The 25,526-nt window shown below is 51.3% G+C and overlaps 2 protein-coding genes across 2 annotated transcripts in view; one reads left to right on the forward strand and one right to left on the reverse strand.

The window, feature by feature from the left end:
* Positions 1–1,457: 1,457 nt before the first annotated feature.
* Positions 1,458–5,586, reverse strand: IRF2BPL (interferon regulatory factor 2 binding protein like). Its single transcript, XM_009006378.4, has one exon. The coding sequence runs from the start codon at positions 4,670–4,672 to the stop codon at positions 2,312–2,314; it is 2,361 nt and encodes a 786-aa protein (XP_009004626.3). The 5' UTR covers positions 4,673–5,586; the 3' UTR covers positions 1,458–2,311.
* The window catches only part of CIPC (CLOCK interacting pacemaker), a 110,336-nt gene continuing 89,157 nt past the window's right edge, over positions 4,348–25,526 (forward strand). Inside the window, exon 1 of the mRNA XM_035261140.3 lies at positions 4,348–4,691. The gene's annotated coding sequence lies outside the window, so the exon portion shown is untranslated. The remainder of the gene's footprint in view (positions 4,692–25,526) is intronic.

Genomic DNA, 25,526 nt, shown 5'->3' on the forward strand with positions numbered 1-25,526 from the left:
TAGGTTTCATGACTCATAAGCACCAATACAACACTTGGCAGCAGATGAAAATGCAAGGACACATTTGCAGGAAGCTGACATGAATATCTGTATGTGGGGAGATTCTTAAAAAGGTGAGACAGGCACCTCCCATGTACCAGGATTAAGAGGCTGCAGCAGATCCATTAATATTGTCACTTATCCACACCCACAAACACACACGTGCGTGCGCATGCACACGCACAGTCCTGGTTTCTACCACTTCAGTGATGGCAGTGGCAAAGCAGGAACAGAAACTAAAAGGGTGTTATTAACAAGTCCCGACACCAGCCCAACCTCCACACAGGAGTTCTGGGCGAACCAGTGGTTTGTTTCTCCCCAAACGTGCCTGCACCCATCCCCACCTCGCAGTCCTCCCACTCCTTTGATGGGAGTGGAGTGGAGGCTCCAAGTTTCTTATAGTCAGTCCTTCACCCTCGGAGGACACCATCGGGGCCAGGACCCCGCCCAGGAATGAGGTGTGGCCAGGAATCAATGTGACTGGATCACCGGGTTCTGTTTTGTTTCCTCCCTCCTGTTTTCTGCTCTTCTATTTGCCTCCCAGGAAAGTACAAGGTTCAGATCAGGTTTGTTTGCCTTCCCCTACCTCTGGAAGGACTCCAGGCTGCTCTCAGCCCATGGGGCTCTGCTCTAAAGGGCATTAGTCTTCTGTCCCCTTCCCCACCCCTCTGCACCTCACAAACGCCGACAAAAGCTGACTAGATGAATAACTGCATTGCTTCACCAGCACGAATGGATTTTTATTTGGTGTCGGAAGTAAACCTTTACTTCAGGAACTGGATTTGGGGTTTCCCCCATCTTCCTCATCGTCGGAAACCCTCTGATTAACTCTTACATCTTCTGTCTTTAGAAAATTTTTAGAGGAAAGAAAACAACGTCATGAATGAGGTGAAAACTGCTTTTCCAAGACACCAGCCTGAAGCTACTGCTGACTCTCCAGGCTAAGTGTATGCTCCCAGCTCTGTGACACTTTTGTTTTAAATATGCAAAGACTGAAGTCTGTCATCTCTGAGAGGCAAAGCACCTAGCTTTTTCCCTACACTTTTCCCCCACTCGTCAAGTCACCAGCTGCATTGAATGTCAGCCTATATTCACGGCCACAGGGCGAGGCACCAAAAAGCATTCCTGACAATGCCATTTGCAGCTGGGCCCGCATCCGGGGGAAAATAGAGATGCTGAAGAGTAAACCGAAATTGCTTAGTCAGCAACTGTCGCCTCCCCAAGAGGTGAATGTAAATAGCCTGGTACTGAGGGGGAGGGGCAGCCAGGCAGCTCAGGGCCTTTCCCACAGGCCAGCTCCCAGGGCTTTCAAAGGCACTAGGATTTTCGTTCTGTATTGGAGGTAGGGAGGGTGTCCCTTACGTCGGAGTTGTGTGGCCTTAGCCCTAGAAAGACAAACTTGCTGACTCGGCGCAGAATTAATATCAATTGAATTTATTACAAGTTACTAAGCTCCAAGGCACATTACAGTGTTCTGTTAACTACAGAAATGTATAAAGGACAAACAGAGCAGATTCTCCATGTCTAGCATTTCGCTCTACTGTTCAAAAGCATCCGTGCATCAAGAAAGCAAAAACAAAACAACACGTGTAGATCCAACACATTCAGGTCAGTAGAAACAAACCAAAGCATTTTCCCCTCACAAACTTGCAACAAAAAACACCCCGTCCCCCCCACACCCCCCTTACCATTTTGCAAACAAAACAGAAAAACGAAACAAAAACAGAACAAAATAAAGTGAAGACTTCAACACTTGGGGCAGTTTAGAAGGAAGCTTTCACCATTTTATAGCATCATTTTTTTTTTTTTTTTTTTTTTTTTTTTTAGGCAGCAACACTGGCCTTGGCAAAAAAAAAAAAAAAAAAAAAAGTCTTTTTCTTGTGTCTGTTTCTCCTTTCAGAGAGTGCATAACATTTACAAAAATACACACCAGCAGCAGTCGTTGCTAAGGGCTATTAATTCTGTACCTAGGCAAACATTCTGCCACCAAATAAATGCTAACGAATATGATGCAAACGACCCAACCAATATGATACTGCTTAACACAAACCAGCTTATCCTTCAAATGAAGAAGTTACATACCTTTGTTTCAAAATATAGAAACATACGACGAAAATAATGTCTATACATAAGACTAACTTTTTGCAGTTTTGTTATATTCACAATTCTACATCTTGGGGGTGAGGGAAGGGAAGGTCGAGGTGGGTGGGGGTGGGGCCCTCAGGATTGGAGAGGAGCTGGTCTGGGGCAAAGGAGGTGGCTGCCCGGTGGTTCAAGGGTCTCTCTCCTTTTTCACTTTAACATCCCCAGCTAAGATAGTCGCGATTTCGCCTTGCATGAAGGCCCAAGGTACATTCGACCCGACTAGGGGGCATTTCTCTCCGCTGGGGCAATACACCTCGCCGGTGGCCCCCTGGGCCTTGATACTCTCTCTAGAGCAAGGGAAGCAAAATTTGTGGCTGGGGACGGATGGGCACTGAACGAAATGCGTGTCCTCCAAACGTTCGTGGCAAATGGTGCAGCAGAGGGGTCCGCTGTTGGCCATGGGGGAATCCGGAATGTTCTGGGGATGCACTTGGTCCATGCCCGGATGGGCGCTAGGCGGCGGGGGCGCCACCTGTAAATTCAGGTCCCCGTTACGTGATGCCAAGCGGCGCTGGCCCGGCACGGAGGCCGGCGAGACTGGGCTGCTGCTGTTGCGCCGCGCGGACGCAGTGGTAGAGTGCACGGAACTGCCATCCTTGGGCGAGTGCGCAGTGCCCAGAGTATCTGCCACCGACATGAGGGCAGCCATGGGGGATGGACCGTTCTGGGGGGCTGACTCAGGTGGGGTGGTCCGGTTGGAATGGGGTCCCAGAGGTGGGGGCGGCGGAGGCGGACCCCCTGTCGCGTGCCCCGGCGCCGCGAAGCCCCCGGCGGACATGGTGAGCTTCAGCGCCTCGCTCTGGTTCGCCATCCACTGCTGCCTCTGCTGCTCCTCACCCAGCTTCAGCGCGCCCTCGGCTGGGTCCGGGGGCTCGGGAGAGGCCTTCCTCTTGCGCAGGCTGGCGGCTGCGCCCCGGCCCGAGGTCGCGGTGGACGGCAGGGCCCCGGTACCCGGGGGTGCGCTAGGGGCGCGGCTCAGACTCACCAGTGCTGTGGGTAGCATGGGGCAGCTAGCGTCCAGGTAGGGCTGGGGCAGCATGTCGGCGCCAGGCACGCCCTCCTTGAAGAAGCGCACGGCCTCGGGCAGCAGGTCCCCAAGCAGGCGCCAGTCCCCGGAGCCGTGCTTCTTTTCGTACTCCAGGTACTTGAAACCCGAGGACAGGCCCCGGCCGAAGTCCTTCATGCAGTCCTGGTACATCTGCTTGGCCACACCAGACGCACTGGAGTACACGTTGCCCGAGCCCGTGGGGTACTCAATGAACAGCTTCAATTCGTAGTCCATGCCGGGCTTGGAGACGGCGTCGAAGGCGAAAACGCGGCCCAGCAGCGAGTGGTCCTTCTTGAAGCGAACCTCGTAGGGCGTACAGCCCGCCAGCGTGAGCAGCGTGTCTCGGACCATCTTGGGCTTGTTGGCCCACTCCTCGGCGCGGTTGCGCAGGCTCTCGCTCAACTCGGCCAGGGCCTCGGCGTTGCGCTGCTTCTCCTTCAACTCGCGCTCCTGGTCCATGCTCGATACCGAGCCGGGCCTTTTGCCACCAGCACCCACGCCCACCTCCGCCACCGACGAAGAGGTCGAAGACGACGCGGACGACGTGGCCGATACACCCGGGTTACCCCCGAGACAAGCGGGGCCCCCGGGAGCCCCTGGGGGAGCAGGCGTCGGGGGCCCACGGCTGCCTAGCGCATGAGGCGGGGGTGGGGGGAGGACCGCGGCGCTGGCCGGGCCGTTAAGCAGTGTCTGCGGTAGCAGGTTGGGGGGCACGGTGAGCTGGGGACCTCCGCCACCCCCCGGATTGGGCAGCCCCGTCACCAGCCCACCGTGCGTCCCACGCCGGGACGCCACCGATGCCGCCGCTGAAGAAGAGTTGGGGCTCTGGCGATTCAGCTCTGGGGGTCCCTCCTCCGGTGCTGGTTTGGGGAAGCCGTTTGGGCCCCCCAGGCCGTTGGGCAGCCGCGCGGCGTGGCTGCTGCTTCCCAGGCTCACCGGCGGTGGCGGGTACTCGAAGCGGCTGCGCTGTTCCACGGCGGCGGCGGCGGCGGCGGCGGCGGCTGCGGCCGCGCTCAGGCCATAGCGCTCTAGGCCAGACGGGGCCGCCAGCACCGCAGGTTTGCTGGGACCATCTACGTGGTTGAGCTGCTGCTGTTGCTGCTGCTGTTGCTGCTGCTGTTGTTGTTGCTGCTGCTGCTGCGCGGCGGCCGCCGCCGCTGCCGCCGCTGCCGCGGCCGCTTCCTTAGCCGACAGGGCCACCGTCTTGACCCCGACGGGCGGCGGCGGCCCGGGGGAGCGGCCGTCCTGGAAGCAGCCGTGCGCCCGCTTCAGCTGGCGCGCGGTCTCGATCACGAACTCGATGCGATCGGCGCCCTCGTAGTTGACGCAACCGCGGCATACGGGTTCCGAGAAGTCCCAGATCATGGCCCAGGGCATGCGGGGCAGGTCGCACAGGTAACAAGATTGTCTCCGGGACGAGGACACCTGCGCCGCCGACATGATGCCTGCCCTGGGGAAGGTAGGCCCCCGCCCGGGCTGTCTCTGCGGCGCCTTCTCCTCCGGGAGGACTGGCCGGCTGGGGAGGGAGTCCGACTGCGGGGGAGGGAGGAGGGGGGCGAGAAAGTTCTGCCCCAGGGGCTGGAGGGCGCGCGAGTCTCCACCGCCGGCGCAGCGCCTCGCCGTGGGGCTCCACTGACCGGGCGGAGGACGGGTTCAGCCCGCTCTTCGCCCCCACCTCCTACTGCGGATGTCTCGTCGCGAGGGGAGCTCAGGAGCCTTCTTCCTGGTGCCGCGGACTTGGGCTGGAAGCTCCGGGCCCGAGGGGAGGGGGCGAGGGTGCCCGGTGCTGGCCGCCGTTGCCTCTTGGCCCCCTCCCCGGAGTGGCGGGTGCGTGGAAGCTCGAAAGGGGATGTCTCTTCCTTTCCCCGGGGGCCCCCCTACGAGCTGCGTCCTCTCCCCGACGGGCCCCCTGGGGCGAGGGCTAGAGAGTTCAGTGCCACCCGCTGCCCGGGTCCAATCTTGCTGAAGCCGCTGCTTCCCCGGAGGGCCGGGGGAGGGGGTGGTAGCCGAGAAAGGACCTTCTCCCCTCCGTGGCGTCGGCCGTTCCGCTGGCAACGGCTGGGTTTGCACCCAGGAGGGAGCCGCCGCGGCCACTGCTTCCAGGACGCACGAAAGCAGAGGAGAGGAGGGCACGCACGCAGGCTCCCGCCGCCCCCAGGCCTGGCCGGCGCCCGGGCCGCCGCGGCTGGCGGCGCTCACGTTGGCTGCAGGGCGCTCGCGCGGCGCCTCGGCCCGGGTCGCATCCCTTCCCGCTCGTGCTCGCGCTCGCCCGGAATGTGGGGTTGTGATTGTTACTCTACGTTCCGGAGGCGCGTCTCGGCGCTCCTGCTCCGGCTGCGGCTCGCGCTGTCCCCGGCTTGGCCGCGCGGGATGCCGCCCGGGCGGAGCGCTGACGTCACCGCCATGCTCTGCACCAGTTCTCCCCCCCTTTACACTTCCTCTGTGGAGCCCACTTGTTGCTCGGGAAAGGCGCATGCGCGGCAGGACGCCCAGATTCCTCCCAGCCGGCCCCTCCTCCGCGCCTCCGCCCTCCCCTCCCCCTCGCCGTGTGTGTACAACAGCTGAGGCCCGGCGAGCTAATGCTGGAAGTCCAGAGCTGGGGGTGGAAATTAAACAGATGATGACCTTTCCTTTCCCTGCCCGGCATTCCCAAGTAAAAACGCATTTAAGAACCAGTAGCGTCGCTTCCGATCCCTGCTCCCCACCCCCAAGCCCTGGCAGTGAATTTAAATGCCCTGTTTCGGGATTTTTCGTCGTGAATTTCGTATAAGGTATTAACCATTTCATCTGCGATCAAACCTTATCCCACCTGGCATGGATGTTACATTCAACGCCACCACTGATGCCGAAGCACCTGCAAACTTAGCTGTTTTCTAATCTTCCAGAAGCTGCCTTTTCTATTTGTTTTTGTGCCTTGGGTAGGAACCCAGGCTTCAACGATGGAGCTAAATTAATTCTGGGTGCGCTACCCTTCCCCCCAGCCGCACTCTAAAAATTTTGGCTGAACGTCTAAAGAAGATACGAGCACCCCGAGGCCTTTAAGGAAAGCAGTCAACTGGCTGCGCACAGCTGCAGTTGAGGGCAGGGAGGGGTAGGTGCAGGAGAGGCCAAACAGGTGAGGTTTTTCTAGCGTTTGATTTTTAAAAGGCGGGGGCAGTTTTTAATAATACTGATAACTTTGTATCTTTTTGTAAAACACAGCCGCAGTTTTTTTTTTCTTTCTTTTGTTTTTTTGGAGACGAATCTCACTCTGTCGCCCAGGCTGGAATGCAATGGCGCGATCTCGGCTCACTGCAACCTCCGCCTCCAAGGTTCAAGTGATTCTCCTGCCCTAGCCTCCCAAGTAGCTGGAACTACAAGCGCACGCTGCCACGCCAGGTTTATTTTTTCCACTGTGTTGCTGAGGCTGGTCTCGAACTCCTGAACTCAGGCAGTCGTGTCTGTGTCTTCCCCTCCCCCCGCCCGGCAAGGTGCTGGGATTTCGGGCGTCAGCCACCACACTCGGGGGGTGGGGGGGTATTTTTTGAATGGATGGATGGAGTTTTGCCATGTTGCCCAAGCTAGTCTTGATCTCCTGGGCCCAAGTGATGCACCCACGTTGGTCTCCCAAATTGTTGGTATTGCAGGCATGAGCCACCTCACCCAGCCTCAATTTGTTTCTTTTCATAATAGGAGATAACTCTTACTTAGCCTTGTTGTGAGACACTTAGTAAACTAGGTGGCTTACTTGCATCACCCTTAATATTATCTACAGTATTTAGGGGATATTATCTATAGTATTTTGTGGTGTTTGTTGATGTTTTGAGACAAAGTCTTACTCTGTTGCCCAGGCTGGAGTGAAGTGACATGATTTCGGCTCTACCTCCCAGGTTCAAGCAATTCTCCTGCCTCAGGCTCCTGAGTAGCTAGGATTACAGGCAACCACCACCACACCCGGCTAATTTTTGTATTTTTAGTAGAAAGAGTGTTTCGCCGTGTTGGCCAGGCTAGTATCGAACTCCTGACCTCAGGTGATCTTCCCTCCTCAGCCTCCCAGAGTGCTGGAATTACAGGCATGAGCCACCGCACCCAGCCTATTATACTATTAAACCCTTAATATTATCTACAGGGTAGATTCTTTTAACTCCATTTTACAAATCAGGAAAGTAAAGAGGCTATATAACTTGCCCACAGCCATTAGAGATGGAGCTATGATCTGAATCCAGTAAATATGATTTGAGAGGTGGCTTTGACAAGCTCAGGCTCACAGGTGGTTTGGGGTACTCAAAGTTCCCATCAGTCCCAGTGGATTTGATACTGCATACAATCTTATGTAAGTATTATTCAAATATACCTTCATAACCAACCCCCAGCCTCCCCTTACAAACAACAGATTTGTAACGCTGAGTTCTTTTTTTTTTTTTTTTTGAGACAGAGTCTTGTTCTGTCACCAGGCACCAGGCTGGAGTGCAGTGGCACGATATCGGCCCACTGCAACCTCCTCCTCCCGTGTTCAGTTAATTCTCCTGCCTCAGCCTCCCAAGTAGCTGAGACTACAGATGTGCGGCACCATGCCCAGCTAATTTTTGTATTTTTTAGTAGAGACAGGGTTTCACCATGTTGGCCAGGATGGTCCCGATCTCTTGACCTCATGATCTGCCCGTCTTGGCCTCCCAAAGTGGTGGGATTACAGGCATGAGCCACTGTGCCCAGCACCACTGAGTTCTATATACAGAAGCTGTAGATCTGCCACTACCAGACTGTAACCTAAATTCACCATACAGAATGGAGAGCACAGTGTCGGACTCACAGTGTTAGTTATTATTAGTATCGATACTAGGGTTGGTACTATTGCTGGTTAACATGTGACAGTACTTTCTAAATTGCATAAAATGTAAGGGTCATTATTCGTATCACTCCTATTACTAATTGCAATAAAGCTCATGGAAGCAACAAGAGATATTTATTTTTATTTTGGCCCTTCACCTCCAGAGACTCTTCCCCTATCCAACACTCCCCGGAGCTGCAATCTCCCACTCATTCTGGGGCTCCCAAGTGCAAAGGAAAGGCGAGGTGTTTTGTCCGTTTGCTTTAATTTTTTTTATAGAGATGGGGTTTCACCATGTTGGCCAGGCTGGTCTTGAACTCCTGACCTCGTGATCCACCCATCTCAACCTCCCAAAGTGCTGGGATTACAGGCATGAGCCTTGTTTTTTCTTTTAAGGCAGAGTTTCACTCTTGTTGCCCAGGCTGGAATATAATGGCACCATCTTGGCTCACTGCAATCTCCACCTCCCGGGTTCAAGTGATTCTCCTGTCTCGGCCTCCCAAATACCTGGGATTATAGGTGCATGCCACCAAACCTGGCTAATTTTTGTATTTTTAGTAGAGACAGGGTTTCATCATATTGGTTAGGCTGGTCTCGAACACCTGACCTCAGGTGATCTGCCTGTCTCCACCTCCCAAAGTAATGAGATTACAGGAGTGAGCCACTGCGCCTGGCCAGAAAGGTCAGTTTTTAAGCACAGAAAAGGAGGAGGAGCCCTAGGGAGCCCCGCTTTCATCTCAAAGCCAGATTTCTGTTTTTGCAAAACAGTGAGCTCACAGTGCACTCTAGAGCAATAATAAACTTTCTCTGGCCTGCTGGCACTTTGCAGTGATTCCTCTGCAAAGAGCTGCTTGGGGAGCATTGCCTCACTCTCCCAGACTTCAGCCCTCCACACACCACAGCTACCCTGAAGTGAGTCAAAACACAGGGCTGGGAAATGGTTTGACATCCCTGCCAGCTCAGGGCTCCTTAGCTTTGGCTTGGCTGGTTGACCCATTACTTTACATTAATATTTATTCAGCCCTTCCCTTTATTAAACCAAAAATATTGGGGAAATAGCAACTTAGCCACAACCCTCCAGCCAGGCTGCTAGAGAAAGCAAGTTGAATTCTGTGTCATAGTGTTATGTTTGGTATGCACACACATATGTCCCTTCTCCCTGTCTGTCTCGTCTTCACTGTTACTAAAGGGAGATACATACACACACATACATGCCCGGGTGCCTTCAGACACTCTGACTTAGAAATCAACATGTACTTAAACAGACTTCCATTACAGACTCATAATCCTTTAATTTAAAAAACACAGCTCTCTCCATACTCACCCCCACACACACACCCAAAGAATCACCATCATTTGTGGTGATAAACTGTTCCTTAACTGCTTGTCTGAGATGGCCGTTTGCGGATGTGTGAAGCAAGAACTCCAATGTTCCGGAGGTGGGTTTTCTCCCCGAAGAAAAGCCCGGAGCAACAATACTGTGACAACGGTGGAAAGGAACTGGACAGGATTTGGGAAGGAGGTGGTGGAGGTGGAGGAGCTTCAACTAAGATGCCAGGTGCAGAGACTCACAGAACTCTGTCCACAGGGTTTGGGAGACAGGCAGAGAAACTAGCAGAGCCGGGTGCCAAACGGCGGCATCGCTTTTCCAAAGTTCCTTCCTCCTGTCGCTTCCTCCCCTCCCCCAGCTTGCCATCTAGGCTGGCATCCTCAGAGAACCCTGCTCTAAACTGGAGCAAAAGGTCAGCTTTCCACTTGGCCTTTCCGGAGCGCCATAGGCCAAGGTTAGTAGTGGTGAGAAGGTCGCCCGGCGCGCACTTCGAAGCTCCTTGCAGTCTCTCTCCCGCCCCTGCCGTGCTGTGGCAGAGACAGGGTGGGTGGGTGTGTGGGGGGGGTACTCTTGGCCTGGCATCCCTGCAGTCAGCTGGCTCAACCTTCGAGGAGGCCTGGGCTGAACCTCGCGTCACCCTACTGCAACGCGCGCCGCCAAGCGCTCCAGCGAGAGAAAGGCCTTTTTTGGTAACAGCCCCGTGGTAAGCGGGACCCACTTCTCCAGCATGCTAGATCCGCCTCGGAGAAGATGAAAACAAACGTCTGGGTTGGGCCCTCCTCTGGCCTCTCCTTGGCCCCTGATCGCTGCGCGCCAGGAATCCCAGAGGCACAGCCTGAGCTCTGGGCCTGTAGGGACGCGCAAAGGGGCTGTGAAGGGTGAGGGAATGGAGACAGCCAGGTGATTTACACATCTACTCCCAGGCCCATCCCGTGGCGGAAGTATTTGCCTTTCCCTAAAGGAGTAATCCTAGTATTTGGGAAATAAAAAATACTAACTTAGGCCAGGGCATAGGGTTACGCAAGAGCCACTCGAGCATGAAATCTCAGGAACAACGTGATTCGCAGAGAAGCCCTGGGGGAGGGGAGCCCGCGCCGCCCGCCGGGACCTGCCCAGCCTGGGGCTCGCGGGCAGCCGGGCTCTCCGTGAAAAATCGGGTGGAAGGAAAAGGAGGGCGGGCGTAGTGGTGGGTGCAGGCACAGTGACCACAGCAAGCGATGGATCTCTGATTTCTTCCTGGAGGGGCGGGGAACAGGGAGGGGAAGAAAGGCGGAGGGAGTCGCGTCTGGTTCCTGCCTCCTCCCCGCTTCCTCTCTTTGCCCGCGTGCCAGGGCATGGAGGAGCCCAGCGTGGTCCTCAGCAAAAGCTGATGTGGTTTTTTTTAGGTCCAAAAATAAAGGAACCCTGGAATGAGCTGCCCAGGGACCAGGCCTAGAGGTAAAAAAGTGGAAAGAGCCAGACAAGGGTGCTATTCACTGACCTGGTTGGATTAAAACAAATACCCACACCACAAAAAGGGGGGTTGGCAAGGAAAGAAGTCCTTGGACGGCAAGAGTAGGCAGAGAGCTGACAGGGTGGCCGACCGGGCCACAGGTGCGCACACCCCCGGACCCTCCACCCTGCCAGGCGTGTGCCTGGGCTTCAGCGGGGAGTAGGAGTGCCAGCCAGTTCCCACTGGCCCGAAACGAGCTGGGGATTTCCAACGCCCGGCTACGGAGACCCGGTGCCGCCGGCGCTTTCCTGCTGGGCCACCAGAAGGCGGGGCCTCAGAGCGGGAAGCCTCTCCCTGTAGTCTGGCCATCCCTTGGTAAGGTCCGGTCCACCAGGCCGGCTGTCATTGCTGTCCCTGATTGGCATGGACGGGCCAGGCCTCTCAAATATTTTGGTTTGCGTGAACTGAGTAGTTCAACCCGAAACTCAGGAGAGAGGGAGGAAGGGAGGGCGCTTAGCATTTGGGTACATATTTACTTATGTTGTTTAACTTGGACTTGGCTGACCCTAAACAGCTGTGTGAACTTGAGCAAATCACTTGAACTTCAGTTTCTTCATCCGTAAAATGGGAAAAATTACACTGCCTCCTTTGCCTGCCTCGTTGATCTGTGAAGACAATATAATGTGCTTAATAAAATGTAAGATTATTAACAATATAATGAGCAACATTTGTCTAGGGCTCCAACGTGCATTCCCAGACATTGTTTCACTAATCCCTACACTAACCCTGTGAGGTAGGTGAGGAAAGCCGAGTCCAGAATTACTGGAAACCGGGTTCTCTGGCTGTAAAACTAGCATTTCTTCTTTCACCCAGCCTGTTGCTAGCCTTTTCAGGGTCTCAGATGCTCCCGAGAAACTTCAAGAAATTAAAACCTCTCTCCCCATAGGAGTTTAAAGGTTAATGTCCCAGTAGATGCAAGGTTATACATAAATTAGCACAGGTTATTTTGGAGTTAAAATCACCATCCAACTTTGAAGCAAAATTAAGTAGTTACGCTTTCCTGGCATCCTGTAAGGCCATTCTCTCTCTTCCAGCCTTTTTTTCCCCTTGTTCTTTTTCTTTTTTGAGAGGGTATCACTTCAGTTGCCCACGCTGGACTGTAGTGGTACCATCTCAGCACACTGCAGCTCAACCTCCTGGGCTCAGATGATTCTCCCACCTCAGCCTTTGGAGTAGCTGGGACTACAGGTATGTGCCACAAAACCCAGCTAATTTTTTTGTTTGTTTTGTATTTTTAGTATAAAAACACACACACATGCACAAAAGAGATGGGGTTTTCCCAGGCTGATCTCAAACTCCTGGACTCAAGCAATCCATCTGCCTGTGCTTCCTGAAGTGCTGGGATTACAGGCGTGAGCAACTGCACCCAGCCCCTGCCTTAAAAAAAAAAAAAAGGTTATTTATTTATTTATTGGACACAGAGTTTCGCTCTTGTTACCCAGGCTGGAGTGCAATGGCATGATCTCAGCTCACCGCAGCCTCCGACTCCTGGGTTCAAGCAATTCTCCTGCCTCCGCCTCTGGAGTAGCTGGGACAACAGACATCCGCCACCACGCCCAGTTAGTTTTGTATTTTTAGTAGAGACAGGGTTTCACCATGTTGACCAGGATGGTCTCGATCTCTTAACCTCATGATCCACCCACCTCAGCCTCCCAAAGTGCTGGGATTATAGGCGTGAGCCACCGCTCCTGGCCAAAAAAGATTATTTATTTTGAGACAGGATCTCACTCTGTCACCCATGCTGGTGTACAGTGGTGTGATCTTGGCTCACTGCAGCCTTCACCTCTGAAACTCAAGTGATCCTCCCACCTCAGCCTCCAGAATAGCTGGGACTGCAGGTATGCAACATCCCACACCCAGCTAAGTGTTTTATGTTTTGTAGACAAGAGGAATCTCACTGTGTTGCCCAGGCTTGTCTCTCCTGGGCTCAGCCAGTTCTCCCACCTCAGCCTTTCAAAGTATAGGGATTACCACCGCACCTGATCTCTTCCTGCCTTTTCATTACCCTGGTCCTTGGCAGAGATGACAGAGAAAAACCTGAAGCTGTAGCACTGACTGAAGTATTTTGAAATTTACCGAGATACCCTTACCAGGGACAGCAGCATTTTAAATGTGCACTCCTGAGGAAAACCCCAGGCTCAACAATAAAGAGGAAAGTAAAGAGAGTGCCTTCTATAGTGGAAGGAGCCCTCATACCCAAAAGTCATATCACACAAATAACATGTGCCACCTTATAATGTGGACACTCACCCAATATGTACTGTCCTGTCCTTGGGCTGGGGGCCACTTGATTGTGGCAGGCTGCAGTCCTCAAAGCATTTCTGGCTACCAGGCGCAGTGCAGTGGTACACACCTGTAGTCCCAGCTACTTGGGAGGCTGAGGTGGGAGGATCACTTGAGCCTAGGAGTAGTTGGAAACTGCAGTGAACTATGATCACACCACTGCATTCTACTCTGGGTGACAGAACAAGACCTCTTTTTTTTTTTTGAGACAGAGTCTCACTATATTGCCCAGGCTGGAGTGCGGTGGTGTGATCTCAGCTATCTGCAACCTCTGCCTCCTGGGTTCAAATGATAGCCTGTCTCAGCCTCTTGGATAGCAGGAATTACAGATGCCTGCCACCATGCCCAGCTAATTTTTGTATTTATTGTTTCATGGGGTTTCACCATGTTGGCCAGGCTGGTCTCAAACTCGTGACCTCAAGTGATCTGCCTACCTCAGCCTCCCAAAGTGCTGGGATTATAGGTGTAAGACACAGTGCCCAGCCTTCATCTCTTAAGAGAGAGGAGGGGGAAGCACTTCCAGGCAAGGGCAGGTGTGTAGCCCTGACATCAAACCTGGTCTAGACATCACTGAAGCAAGACAGTCAGGAAACAGTGACCCCTCCAACACACCTAGAGGACTACCATACTTTAACCTGAACTCCACCCTCGGGCCAGACCCAAAAGAGTAAGCTTGATAGGTCAGTGGTGTGAAACTGTTCTCAATACTTATATTTTGTTTCAAAGCTGAAACTTGGCTACCAGGTGGCCTGGTGGGTTTCTGTTCCCTGGCTCCTTAAACAGTGCCCTTCCATTTACAATTCATTCAGCTATTCAACTATTTATTTAGAGAGCACTTTTTCTCTCAGTGCTGGATAAACCAAGCCAAACTGGCTCTAGCCTAGAATCTAGAAGCTTCCATTTCCTCCTAGGTGTCCTTTCCTGATACAATAGCCCAAAAGTCATTAAGAGGCAGAGCTTGTTCAACACTCCCACCAGCCACATGACTGACTTAGAGCAATCTATTTAATTTCTCTGGGACTCCATTTCTTCACCTGTCAAAGGTTGATATTAAAACCTGTTTTCCCAACTTCAGGGGTTTGCTGTGAAATTCTGTACGTTCATGCCTAGGGCTGTAGAAAGGCGAGACACTGTGTCAAATCTCGTTTCCAGTGCTAAGCCCTTCGAGGTAAACTAGGTGGAAAGCCAGGCCTGCAGCTAGGTCCTGTCCACCCTCTTCATCTTCCCCTTGGAGGGCTTCCTCCTGGGGGGCCAATCCAGCATGTCCGCGTCCTTCTGGGCTGACAGACAAAGAAGCAATGACAGCTTCTAGGCCTAAGAACTGGAGTCAGACAATAGCAAGGTTAGGCTGTTTTTTTCTCATCTCTCCTAGAGAGACAAGAACATCCCCTCCCCAAATCCCTGGTGGTAGCAGTGCAGCTCAGAGCAGTTGGATTTATTTGGGGCTTTTACTTCTTTTTTTTTTGCTTTGTTTTGGCCAATTTGGAAAGCAAAGATGCAATGACCTCTTCTTTAGAAAACAAATCTAGGCAGGAAGTGTACTGGGCCTGAGTGGCAGGGACTAAGGGTGTAATTACAGGTTTTTGTTCAGCATTTTCAAGTAATTAAATCCAAGGGAAAGCGAACCTATCGGATGCTTCTTGGATGCAGGACAGACAGGAGCTGTGTGTATGTGTGTTGCTTTCTGTGTGTTGGGATGGGGAGGAGAGGCAGGAGGTGAGAAATGGATTTGCTTTTCAGGCTGAGAAGAAGCGGGCTTCCTGCCTTTATTAATATTTTTTCATTGCTTTTTCCAAAAGGTAGCCAATTATTCATCTTTCATTCAGTGCCACTGCCCTCTCCTTGGTGACATTTCAGCGTGTGCAGCCTTCTAGGCACGGGTTTTCCTTTACCGCCAAGTCCCCACTCCCCACTTTTTCATATTCCCGCTTTCTGCCTGGCTGCCCACACAATAAGTCCCACAGTAAAATCCACAGCCAGCTTTCTTGCCTACAGTTGCCATCCCAGCGACCTCCGATGCTGCAAAATAGTCTCTCCTTTTGTTTTAAACAGCTTCTGGCTTTCCCTGTTCTGCTTTAAAATACTTCTTACTACCACCGTTCCTACCCAGCCTCCCCCCTCTCCACCCCGTGGCTGCCTCAGTTTCCCTTTGGGACCAGCAGACTGTGTGCACAAGCTCACTTGGTCTGCAACGCCCAGAGCATTCAAAATGGCTTTGAAGCCTAGGAATTCTCAGGCTCCTCTCTCCTCTCCTCCCCTTCCTTCCCTCTCCCTGGGCCTTTGGTGTCCCTGCGACATTCCCTGGACATGGTGAAGTGACAAGCAAGAAAGGATCTACTGTCTGCTCACATTTTTAAGGGCAGGAAACCTGACCCATCCCCAGACCACTCGCCCCAAGGAGAGTCACTTGCATTTTCCGGGAGGGCGGGCCCTACTAGGGTTAGCTGGGGCCGGCCTGGAGGCTGCTCCCTCCTTTCCTCCTTCTCCTATCCCCACCCCACATCATGCCCGCAGATTACTACCCCCACTTCGCCCGCCAGCCAGCCCCCTTCACCTACCCTTCCCTAGAACAGATTGTTTATCAGGTCGGGCAGCCAAGAAACCTACTCCTGTTTCTGGCCTCTGCCAGAGATTAATCACACTTGGGAATGGCACAAAACTTGACTGTGTTGGGGCGGGGTGAGGTGTGGGGGGTAGGGAGGTGGGGAGATGGGGGGTAATTGAATGGAAAGACCAATAAATTTGACAAGGTGACCAAATCAGGGTTACCGCTACCTCTCCCCTCCTTTATTTTAGTAAGTCAGGACAGAGGACTGAATTCTGCTTCATTCCTACTCCCTCTAGCCCTACCCCCAACTCCCTTTCTCCCCCTCTAGGTCTTCATGTTTGATGCTTTAATAGTACTGACTGGCTTTTAATTCTGATTAACATTCTCAGCTGGTGCATGTGTGCGTGCTTGCGTGTGTGTGTGTGTGTGTGTGTGTGTGTGTGTGTTGGGGCCTGGCAAGACACTCAAACCGGACTGCCTGACAAATCCTCTCTTTTCATCCTTTGAAATGACATCAAGATGGACTTGAGGCGGGGAGGGATGAAGAGAGGAGGCATGGAAAAAGAGAGGGAGGGAGAAGTAATTTATGTGCTTTTCTAAGGCAGCTAGTAAAATTCCTAAGGGAGAACAAATGCCAAAATTGACTGTCTTGGTGTATTTTAGACCTGATCGTCAGGGTGAATCATGTCAGGGCTTTGCAGTGGACCTGCAGCCTGGAAGCTGAAGACAGTGACACGAAACATCCCTGTGGCTGGGAGGTGCCCTTCTGAAGGAGGCAGGAGATGAGTATTTGCTCTCATCAGGCTCCTCTCTATCAGGATTTTTTTTCCTAATTCATTGCAAGATGGAATTTTTTTTAAAATTGGCACTGATAAAGAAAAGCCAGGGATAGAAAACTCCCCATAAAACATGGCCCCCAAAGGGAAGTGCAAAACTCATTTGATGCAAAATATAGATATCTTCACCCTGGATTTTTTTCCCTTTGCTTTACAACTCTGCAGACATCAGGTTAGCAAAAGGTAATAAATAATCCTTGCACAGCAGGGTCTGGACTAGTGAAAACAGTTTACTGAAATTAATGGGCCTCGCTTGAACCAAAACCTCCACTTTGGAATTAATGCCAGACATAGTTTTCCTGAACTCTATCCAACCGCCTAAGCGGCAGACAATTTTCATTCTATTTGTGCTGGAGAATAAAGCCCAAGCCCTTGATCTCAGTGTAGATTTTCATTAAAAAAAAATCAGTACAGTGAATACTATGCCAATTTCCACTTTCTGCCCGTAGAAACCCTTGTGCTCTGGGCTGTGCGTGATGGTCAGAAGTTATCTGGTAAACTTTCCATTGAAAACCATCTCCGAACTCCCTCCCCATCGGTGGCCTCCGGGCTTTCACCGTGACTTCTGATTCAAGGAAAGCTCCAGAAACAGGCTCAGCTCTCCATAACAGCCCTCTTCTCGACAGATCTTAGAAAGGCTGGATCTGAACAACGCTGCCTGCAAGACCTCCATTCCCACCCTAAATAAAGCGCCAAACCATCCAACCGAAACCCACCCCTTCTCCTCCAGTACTCAGGGTGTCTACGGCTCTGAGGCTCCCTTTATTTTTATTTTTATTAATGTCTTTTTAAGGCCGAAAGGCACACACACCACACGCGTTCACACCCAGTGGTTATGGGGTTTTGGCAGGTACGCGGAGACCCGGTGCCCCAGCTGTCAGAGTCTGATCCCAACCCCACCTCCCCCGTTATTTATTAATAAAAGCCTGGTGGTGGGCAGCCGGCGTTCTGGTTTTCATTGTACAGTCTGCACTGGTGACACAGGACATGTGGAAAATTTTGAGAGCACTGCGGTGAATAGTGTGGAGGGGGAGCGTGAGCAGGGGGAGGGGAGGGGAGGGGAAGGGAGGGGAAGGGATGGGAGGGAGGGGAGCGAGTTACTTTTTAGCTTCCGCTAAGTACTTGGCGGCTCGCCAGGCCCGAAGGATTCTGGGAAGCGAAAACCTCCCCAGTATGAACTGCCAGCTTTAAGCAGCCCTGACAGTTCTGCTCCTTCCAAACTTGGCAGCCGTTCAAAGTGCTCTTTCATTTGAAATGCTGGAAGACTGCCATGTGCAATGCAGATTTGCTGTGCCTGTGCGCAGAAGGAACTGATAAATGCCGTTGCAGTTGCCATGGGGACAGGAGGCTATCAGAATGGCCTTGTGATCCGCAGCCTCTCTGCGCGGCAGGCTCTCGCTCTCCCCCTCCCGCCCCTCCTCCCTCCAGTCAGTGAGATGGTGAAATAAATGTTCTGGAAAAAGGTTAACCCTCCCCGCTCTGGTTCCGAGGCTGAGAGGAGGTTAACCTCTAAGCACTTCCCTGTCCTCCAGTGCCAGCCCGGATCACAGGTCTCAGCGCCGTCCTTGGGTGGGTCACCACCCTCCCCCCTCTCCTCTTTCACACCCCCCCTTTCTTCCTACTCCCTTGAGGCTTTCACAAAGCGGTGTTTTTAATGGAGCTTTTCAGCAAGCCCAAGTGTAAGTCTTTGAGTCATCAAAACCCGGATGTAAACACAGCAGCCCTGCATTCTGCACAGTTTGCGTGTATTTTATCTTTTTAATAATATTTAGCTGGCAACTTAAAACTGCAAGGATGCCAGATATTTTAGCCAGCCACTTACATCATGCAGCATCCATCTTGGGGAGAGGGGCGGCGGATCCTTGTTCTCTCCCTCCCTGCCGCCTACCTGAGACCGCAGGAAATCTGGGTCTTTCTGAAGGCAACTTCTTGCGGTGCAGTCCCTGGGAACCGCGCGGCCTTTAGAATGAACATGACATCACCTTGGGCCACTAGGGTAGAGGGTATGTTCCTGTAGGAGTCAAGACACGGGGAGATCCAAGGTGAAACAGATCTGTCATTTGCACTGCGCCGATTTCAGGTGTGTGAGGGTGCAGTGTCTGGACCATCCACCCCTCATTTGGCACAAACTGCCGTTTGAAACACAGTCTGATTTAATGTACAGAAACAAAATAGGACATTCAGATTTGGTATATTTTCAGGCCTGTAATGCTAACACTCCGGGTGGCCTATTTAATGGGGAAAAAATGAAATATTCCACTCCAGCCCAGGCCTATGGAAACCAAAGAGGTTTAGTGATTTATTTACATTGGGGCTAAAACCCGTGAGCAGTATTCCTTCTTGGCTCACTACTTCCTGAAGGTTTCCTGAACCTAAACCTTCTTTAACATCCCAGGAAGGGAACTTATTTTTCCTGTGGCTTTCGATATTTTCTGCTAAATGTATTTCAGCACACTGTTTGTCTTGGGCTTCAGCTTTCAGACCTTTATGTACTTTTAACACCTTGAGGCTGTTTCACTGAAAAATGGTGTATGTTAATTAAAGAGGACTTTCTGTGCTGGGCATTAAGGCAGGTGGGATTTCTGTTTTGATGTGTCTGTATAATGAGGGCTTCAGGATGAAATACAAGTCAGAGGCCTGTTAGCTTCGTGAAGCCCTTTTGACAAAGCGGGACCTTGAATGTGGGCCCTTGTATTCAAACCCTTGAAGGCCACAGAATGTTGAACCAAACAGAATATTTCTGCCTAATGCGTGGTGAACATGGAGGCCAGGACAAGAGAAAGACTGAAAATGCCCCAAGTTCCTGGGGCTTAGCTGCAATTTCTTTGAACTTAACTCTCTCTGGGTGTCTGTTCGTGATTGTCACAGCAGGTCTGGCCAAAGCGATGCACTCTGTCTCGCTGGAATTTCCTGATTCCAAAGTCGTCCCTTCCAAATAAATAATCAACAAACGCCATCTGCTTCACCTTGCCAGCAGGCACAGAGCTGAAGGGTTAGCTAAAACCTACAATTTTTAGGAGCAGTTGGCCCTTGAGACATTTCAAGATATGTTTCAGCTTGGAATTAAGCTAGAGTTGGAGGCAGAAATCAGGTGATTCAACAAGCAACCCTCCCCCCATTCCCCAGACAGTCCAGGCAGCTGGGTTTTTGGCTCTCGCAGCTGCTAAGCTTTGGCAAGCCAAAAGCATATTTCGTGGTGGTGATTCCTTTCCCAGGTTGACGGACATGTTTCCGTACTGAGCACAAGGCATGTTTCCTGACTGTGTGTGAATCAGAGGCTGCATTTTAATCCAGGGCTTCTGGTGACAGTTGTAAGCTGGATGAAAAAGCAGACCCTGACATGTCCCTATCATCAAGGTCAAGAGATAAAGAATTTATCCTAAATGTTTGCCTCCTCTAGCCCAGATGTATTATATTTATTTTTTGTTTTGTTTTTTGAGACGTAGTCTTCCTCTATCACCCAGGCTGGAGTGCAATGGGGCAATCTCAGCTCACTGTAACCTCTGCCTCCTGGGTTCAAGCACTTCTCCTGCCTCAGCCTCCGGAGTAGCTGGGATTACAGGCACATGCCACCATGCCCAGCTACTTTTTGTATTTTTAGTAGAGATGGTGTTTCACCATGTTGGCCAGGCTGGTCTGAACTCCTCGGCCTCCCAAAGACGCTGGGATTACAGGCATGAGCCACCACACCCAGCTATTTTTTTAATCATGCCAAGAGCAGCCGCCACCCCACAAGTCCATGGATGCCCATGTTCATGTGTCAGATGTCTCCCTTCCCTCTCTCAGTGTTTCTGTGGTGTTTGCTTCTTTATTGGCTTTGGTGAGAAGATTTACAAAAGCCATTTTGGACCCTTAAGTGCCTTCCCAGATCGAGGCAACCCCCAAGATTCCAAACAGCCTTGACCTTGTCTGTGTCGCCCCGTTATAGCAGGGAAGGATAACCAAGGGGTGTCCTTGGTGTGGCCACTCCATACCAGGGCCCGGAGAGCCAGCTTCCCAGAAATCCATGGTTTAGGCAGCTCTGTTGTGGGCCAGTTCAGGAGCCACAGGGGGAACAACTCCCTTTTGTTTTGTTGTCTAGCATGTGACCAGAATGCTGCCAGCTAATTTTAACCCCACCAAAGTACTGCTGAAAAAAAAAAAGAAAAGGAAAAAAACTATCTTGCATCTGGAGAGAGAAATGCTGTGGGCTGGATAAAAGCTTTCCAGCCCGTGTTCCTTCCTGTTTCAGTTTCCAAACTTGAATTATCGGTAACCTGAAAAATGATGAGTTTCACCAAATTCCTGGATGTTGTGCAAGAGGACAACGCGTCTATTTTGGGTGGTGTGCGTGTGTCTGGCGCAGACACTGGGAACCATTGTTTTCAGGAGGGAGAATGTTTTGGGGTTTCCTGGTGCTTTCCTTATAGGGTCTCAAAGCCCCCAGGGGTACTGCTGGGCAGAGGACCCCTCCATGGCAACCATGGAGGCTGTGTCTGCAAGAAACCTGGCTGAGAATTAGGTGGTTAGGCCAGTGGCAGGCTGTGTGTGTGTGTGTGTGTGTGTGTGTGTGTGTGTGTGTGTGTGTGTGTCAGTGGCAATGGCGGCTCCGGAGGTGTTAAAAGTGCCCTATAGGGAGTGTTTGAAGTGGAACGACAGGAGCAGGAAGAGGTGGGGAGAGAGACACTTTCACTGTAGCTGGGAGGCCCCCTGGGACACTGGGCACCACTTCTACTAATTCTCCACATCTGCTTTTAGCACCAGGCATGAATGGAGGACGATGTGGAGTTCTGGATACTGGATTCTCAAAGCATACCCATGGTGGTTAATTGTTGCTGTCAGGCTGGATGGCAGTTGAGCTAGTGGAAAAGTCCAGAATCTGAAAACGCAGAACCCAGGAAATGAAATGGTTTGGGTAAGACACCGTATAGCTAGGCAGGTGCTGCTGGCTGTTCTAGAACTAGGTGGTAAGGTGGACTGCCATTAACCCGAGTGTCCACGATGCAGTCCCGAAGATAAGATCCACGCAGCAGCACTTGCTGCAGCCTTAGCCAGGAGAGCTTGGTGGCAGTTGTTCTGACAGCTGCAGGGGCTTCAGCTGCCTAGTCATTTGCTCAGCCCTGCCCTGTCTGGCCAACTTCTGTGTATTTCAAGGATCGCCATGGGTCTCTGGCCCTCCTCCTCTTTTCTGAACCCTCGGCACACACTATCTTCAGAAGGGCAGGGAACCCCATCTTCTGCTTCTAGCTGGCTGCTATAACCTGCCAGCAGTAGTCAAGATCAGTTGGCAAATCCCTGAATTAAGGTTCTGTTTAGTCTGTTGTTCCAAAGGCTTGTTTTGAGCAAGATGTTGTGCTTTAATTAAAAAGATGAGAGATCATGAGTAAGTGAAAATATTTTTGAATCTTCACAAATAGGTTCGACTTTCATTTCTTGCGATTCACAGTAGGGGGGGGTCAGGCTGATCAGCACTTTTATCTGTAAGACCATCTAGAAGGTTTTCTGTAACTTAACAGCTGACTCTTCGGCACAATAGAATTGTAAAGGGAATCCTATGTCAAGCATTTGTTCCTTGCTGCTTCTCTGTTTACAGATTTTAGCCAGCCCTCAGCTGTCATTAGGACCTATTCCTCATTTACCTTTCCAGCCAGAGGATTCCTAAATGTTTCATAATAGCTCCACAGCTGGAATGCAGCTGCTTGGGGTGGAGCAAACATAACTCCCTATAGGTCAGCGGGTGAGGGAGGGCAGGGAATCTTGGAAGGTTGGGAAAGTCCTTCTAACGCCAGAGCTCAGGAATGAGGGGGGCCTCTGGTGTGAAGACTTTCCAGATGGGGAGAGGAAGCGTTCATTTTCTGCCCTCTGGGTCGATTCCAAAAAATCGCTTTGGGGAGGCCAGCTATTTTGAAACTGCCTTTAAAGAAAACAACACAAATGTTTAAATTGACCTGGAAAACCCTTTCCTTTTCCTTTCCCTACAATCCAAGTCTGTTCCCTTGCACATTAATCAATAGAAACGTGTGCCCACGAGTCTCCCCTCCCTCACCTCTTTTATTATTATTATCTTTGGTTCAGGAAACTTTTGGAAGCTTTCCCAGACTGGAGCTATAGAATGATTCCAGGAAAATGCATAGGAGTTTCTGTGTTTCGAGTTTCTCTGGAGGGAGCTGAACATGTTTTTCAGAGAGATGAAGCTGGGGGCAGCCAGATCTTGTGCAAGAGTGCAGCCACAGAAGAGGGCAGACAGTGCTGAAAAGATCTGTGGGTATCCCAAAGTGCTGAAACCAAGGTGTGGCTTAGTGAGCCTGCCGGCTTCCCACCCCTTCGGCATTTTATCATGGCAACTACCATGATGTCCGTCCGTGAGCCAAAGCCCCCCATCTCAGGGAGATACGCTGCGAGCAGCGGAGTGCTGGGCTTTGGACTTCCTTCTCAAGTCAGCAGCACTTGTAGCTTCTGCCAAAAGAACACTCCGAGATATAGATGGAAAAGTGCAGACAGAGGCCCCACCCAGACATGGGATGCAATGGTCAAAAAGTGTCCTTGGGCTATTCCTGCCAAAGGTGGTGCCAATCTCCAGCCCGTGCCAGTGCAGATGCTTTTGGGCCCTGAAACACACACAAAGCTGCATGCACTCATATATCAGAAACATCTGTCTGTACGCAAAATCAGAAAGCTATTGGAGAGGCGTGCATAGATGAGGTATAAGAGCAAAGACCCATCACTGATAGATGTGGCTTTTTTTTTTTTTTTTTTTTTTTTGAGATAGGGTCTTGCTCTGTCACCCAGGCTGGAGTGCAGTGGCACGATCTCAGCTCACTGCAACCACCACCTCCAGGGCTTAAGCGATTCTCCCGCCTCAGCCTCCCAAGTAGTTGGGATTACAGGTGCATGTCACCATTCCTGGCTGATTTTTGTATTTTAGTAAAGACAGGGTTTCATCGTTTGGCCAGGCTGGTCTCCAACTCCTGACTTTGGGTGATTCGCCCAACTGAATCTCCCAAAGTTCTGGGATTACATGCATGAGCCACTCCACCTGGCCAGATGTGATTCTTGAACGCCAAGGCAGCTTGCCGGGCATGGTGGCTCACCCTTGTAATCACAGCACTTTGGGAGGCTGAGGCGGGAGGATCACGAGGTCAAGGAATCGAGACCATCCTGGCCAACATAGTAAAACCCAGTCTCTACTAAAAGTACAAAAATTAGCTGGATGTGGTGGTGGTGCACACCTATAGTCCCAGCTACTCAGGAGGCTGAGGCAGGAGAATCGCTTGAACCCAGGAGGCAGAGGTTGCTGTAAGCCAAGATTGTGACACTGCACTCCAGCCTGGCGACAGAGCAAGACTCTATCTTGAAAAAAAAAGCAGCTTATATTTCCTGGAAATATACTTCATTCAGGTTGGTTCATGGGCAAAGGAGTCAGAAGTTGCTCATTAAGGAGAATGCCCTGGGTGAGGGCAGAGCTGCTGCCTCTGCTGTGGCCAGGAGAACCTCAGGAGAAGTGGAACAAAAAGGCTTGTGGTGATGGAAACTAGAGGACACAGCTCCCAGCTCTCCTCATCCCATTAGTTTGAAGACTGTTATCCAGCAGCAGCCATGGTTCTGGCAGTAAAATCTCCTTCCTCTCCACCTATAGACTTCAGAAAGTATCTTTCCTACAGAAGGCTGGGAAGGTGCTTAACCACCCAGACTTTAGGATATTAATAGCTATGATGATAGGCAAGGCTGACATTTATTGGGCACCTCTTATGTGTTGGACATTGTACTGGGTGTTTTAATGCATTATTATTATTATTATTTTTTGAGATGGAGTTTTGCTCTTTCACCCAGGCTGGAGTGCAGTGGCATGATCTCGGCTCACTGCAACCACCACCTTCCGGTTTCAAGAAATTCTCCCGTCTTAGCCTCCTAAGTAGCTGGGATTACAGGTGCCTGCCACCACGCCCAGCTAATTTTTGTAATTTTAGTAGAGACAGGGGTTTCACTATGTTGGCCAGGCTGGTCTCAAACCCCTGACCTTGTTATCCACCCGCCTCGGCCTCCTAAAGTGCTGGGATTACAGGCGTGAGCCCCCGTGCCCAGCTGCATTATCTCTGCTAATCCACACTTAATGGAGTGGAGTCAGTTATTGTCCCCATTTTATAGATGAAGCAACTGAAACTCAGAGAGGTTAAATAACTTACCTTGGGACACACAGCTAGTAAGTGGTGGCTGAAGTTTGAACTCAGAGTTGCCTGACTCTAGAGGCCTGATCAGACAGATCTGGGTTTGAATCTTGGCTCATGAGACTGTGTGATCTGTGAGACGTTTCTGCACCTCTGGGCTTCCTCATCTGTTTCCATTGTTAGACCCATCAAATATTGGCAATTTCATGTAATATAGCCTAAACCTGCTTTACAAGATTGCTTTAAGAATTAAATAAGATAGCGCATTTAGAATATTTAGCAGAGTGCCCAGAATATAATAAGTACTCAGTGGATGCTAGCTTTTATTTTATTTATAACTATTATAATCATTATTATTTTGAGACAGGTTCTCACTCTGTTGCTCAGGCTGGAGTGCAGTGGTGCAATCACAGCTCACTGCAGCCTCGACCTCCTGGGCTCAGGTGATTCCCACACCTCACCCTCCTGAGTAACTAGGACTACAGGTGCATGTCACCACACTCGGTAATTTTGTATTTTCAGTAGAGACAGGTTTTGCCATGTTGCCCAGGCTGGTCGTGAACTCCTGGGCTCATGCGATCCTCCTGCCTTGGCCTCCCGAAGTGCTGAGATTACAGGTCTGAACTACCGTACCCAGCTGATAGGCTTGTGTTTCTTCAGCATAGATACATTGATCAAGGTAGTCATCATCTTTGTGGATCTTCTCAAACCCTGGAAGGGCACATACATCCCTGAACAGGTATATTGGCTCCAAGTACAGTTAGGCATGGCACTGATGTTGGGGAAAATACCTTCTCCTTTCTCTGTGACTTCTCTTAACTGATGGCAGAATCCACACATCCTAAGTGTCCACA

The sequence above is a fragment of the Callithrix jacchus genome, chromosome 8 (assembly GCF_049354715.1).
Source record: "Callithrix jacchus isolate 240 chromosome 8, calJac240_pri, whole genome shotgun sequence".
Classification (NCBI taxonomy): Eukaryota; Metazoa; Chordata; class Mammalia; order Primates; family Cebidae; genus Callithrix; species Callithrix jacchus.

Excerpts from the sequence above, each read along its gene's own strand:
- IRF2BPL (XM_009006378.4), bottom strand. The coding sequence starts at position 4,672 with ATGTCGGCGGCGCAGGTGTCCTCGTCCCGGAGACAATCTTGTTACCTG.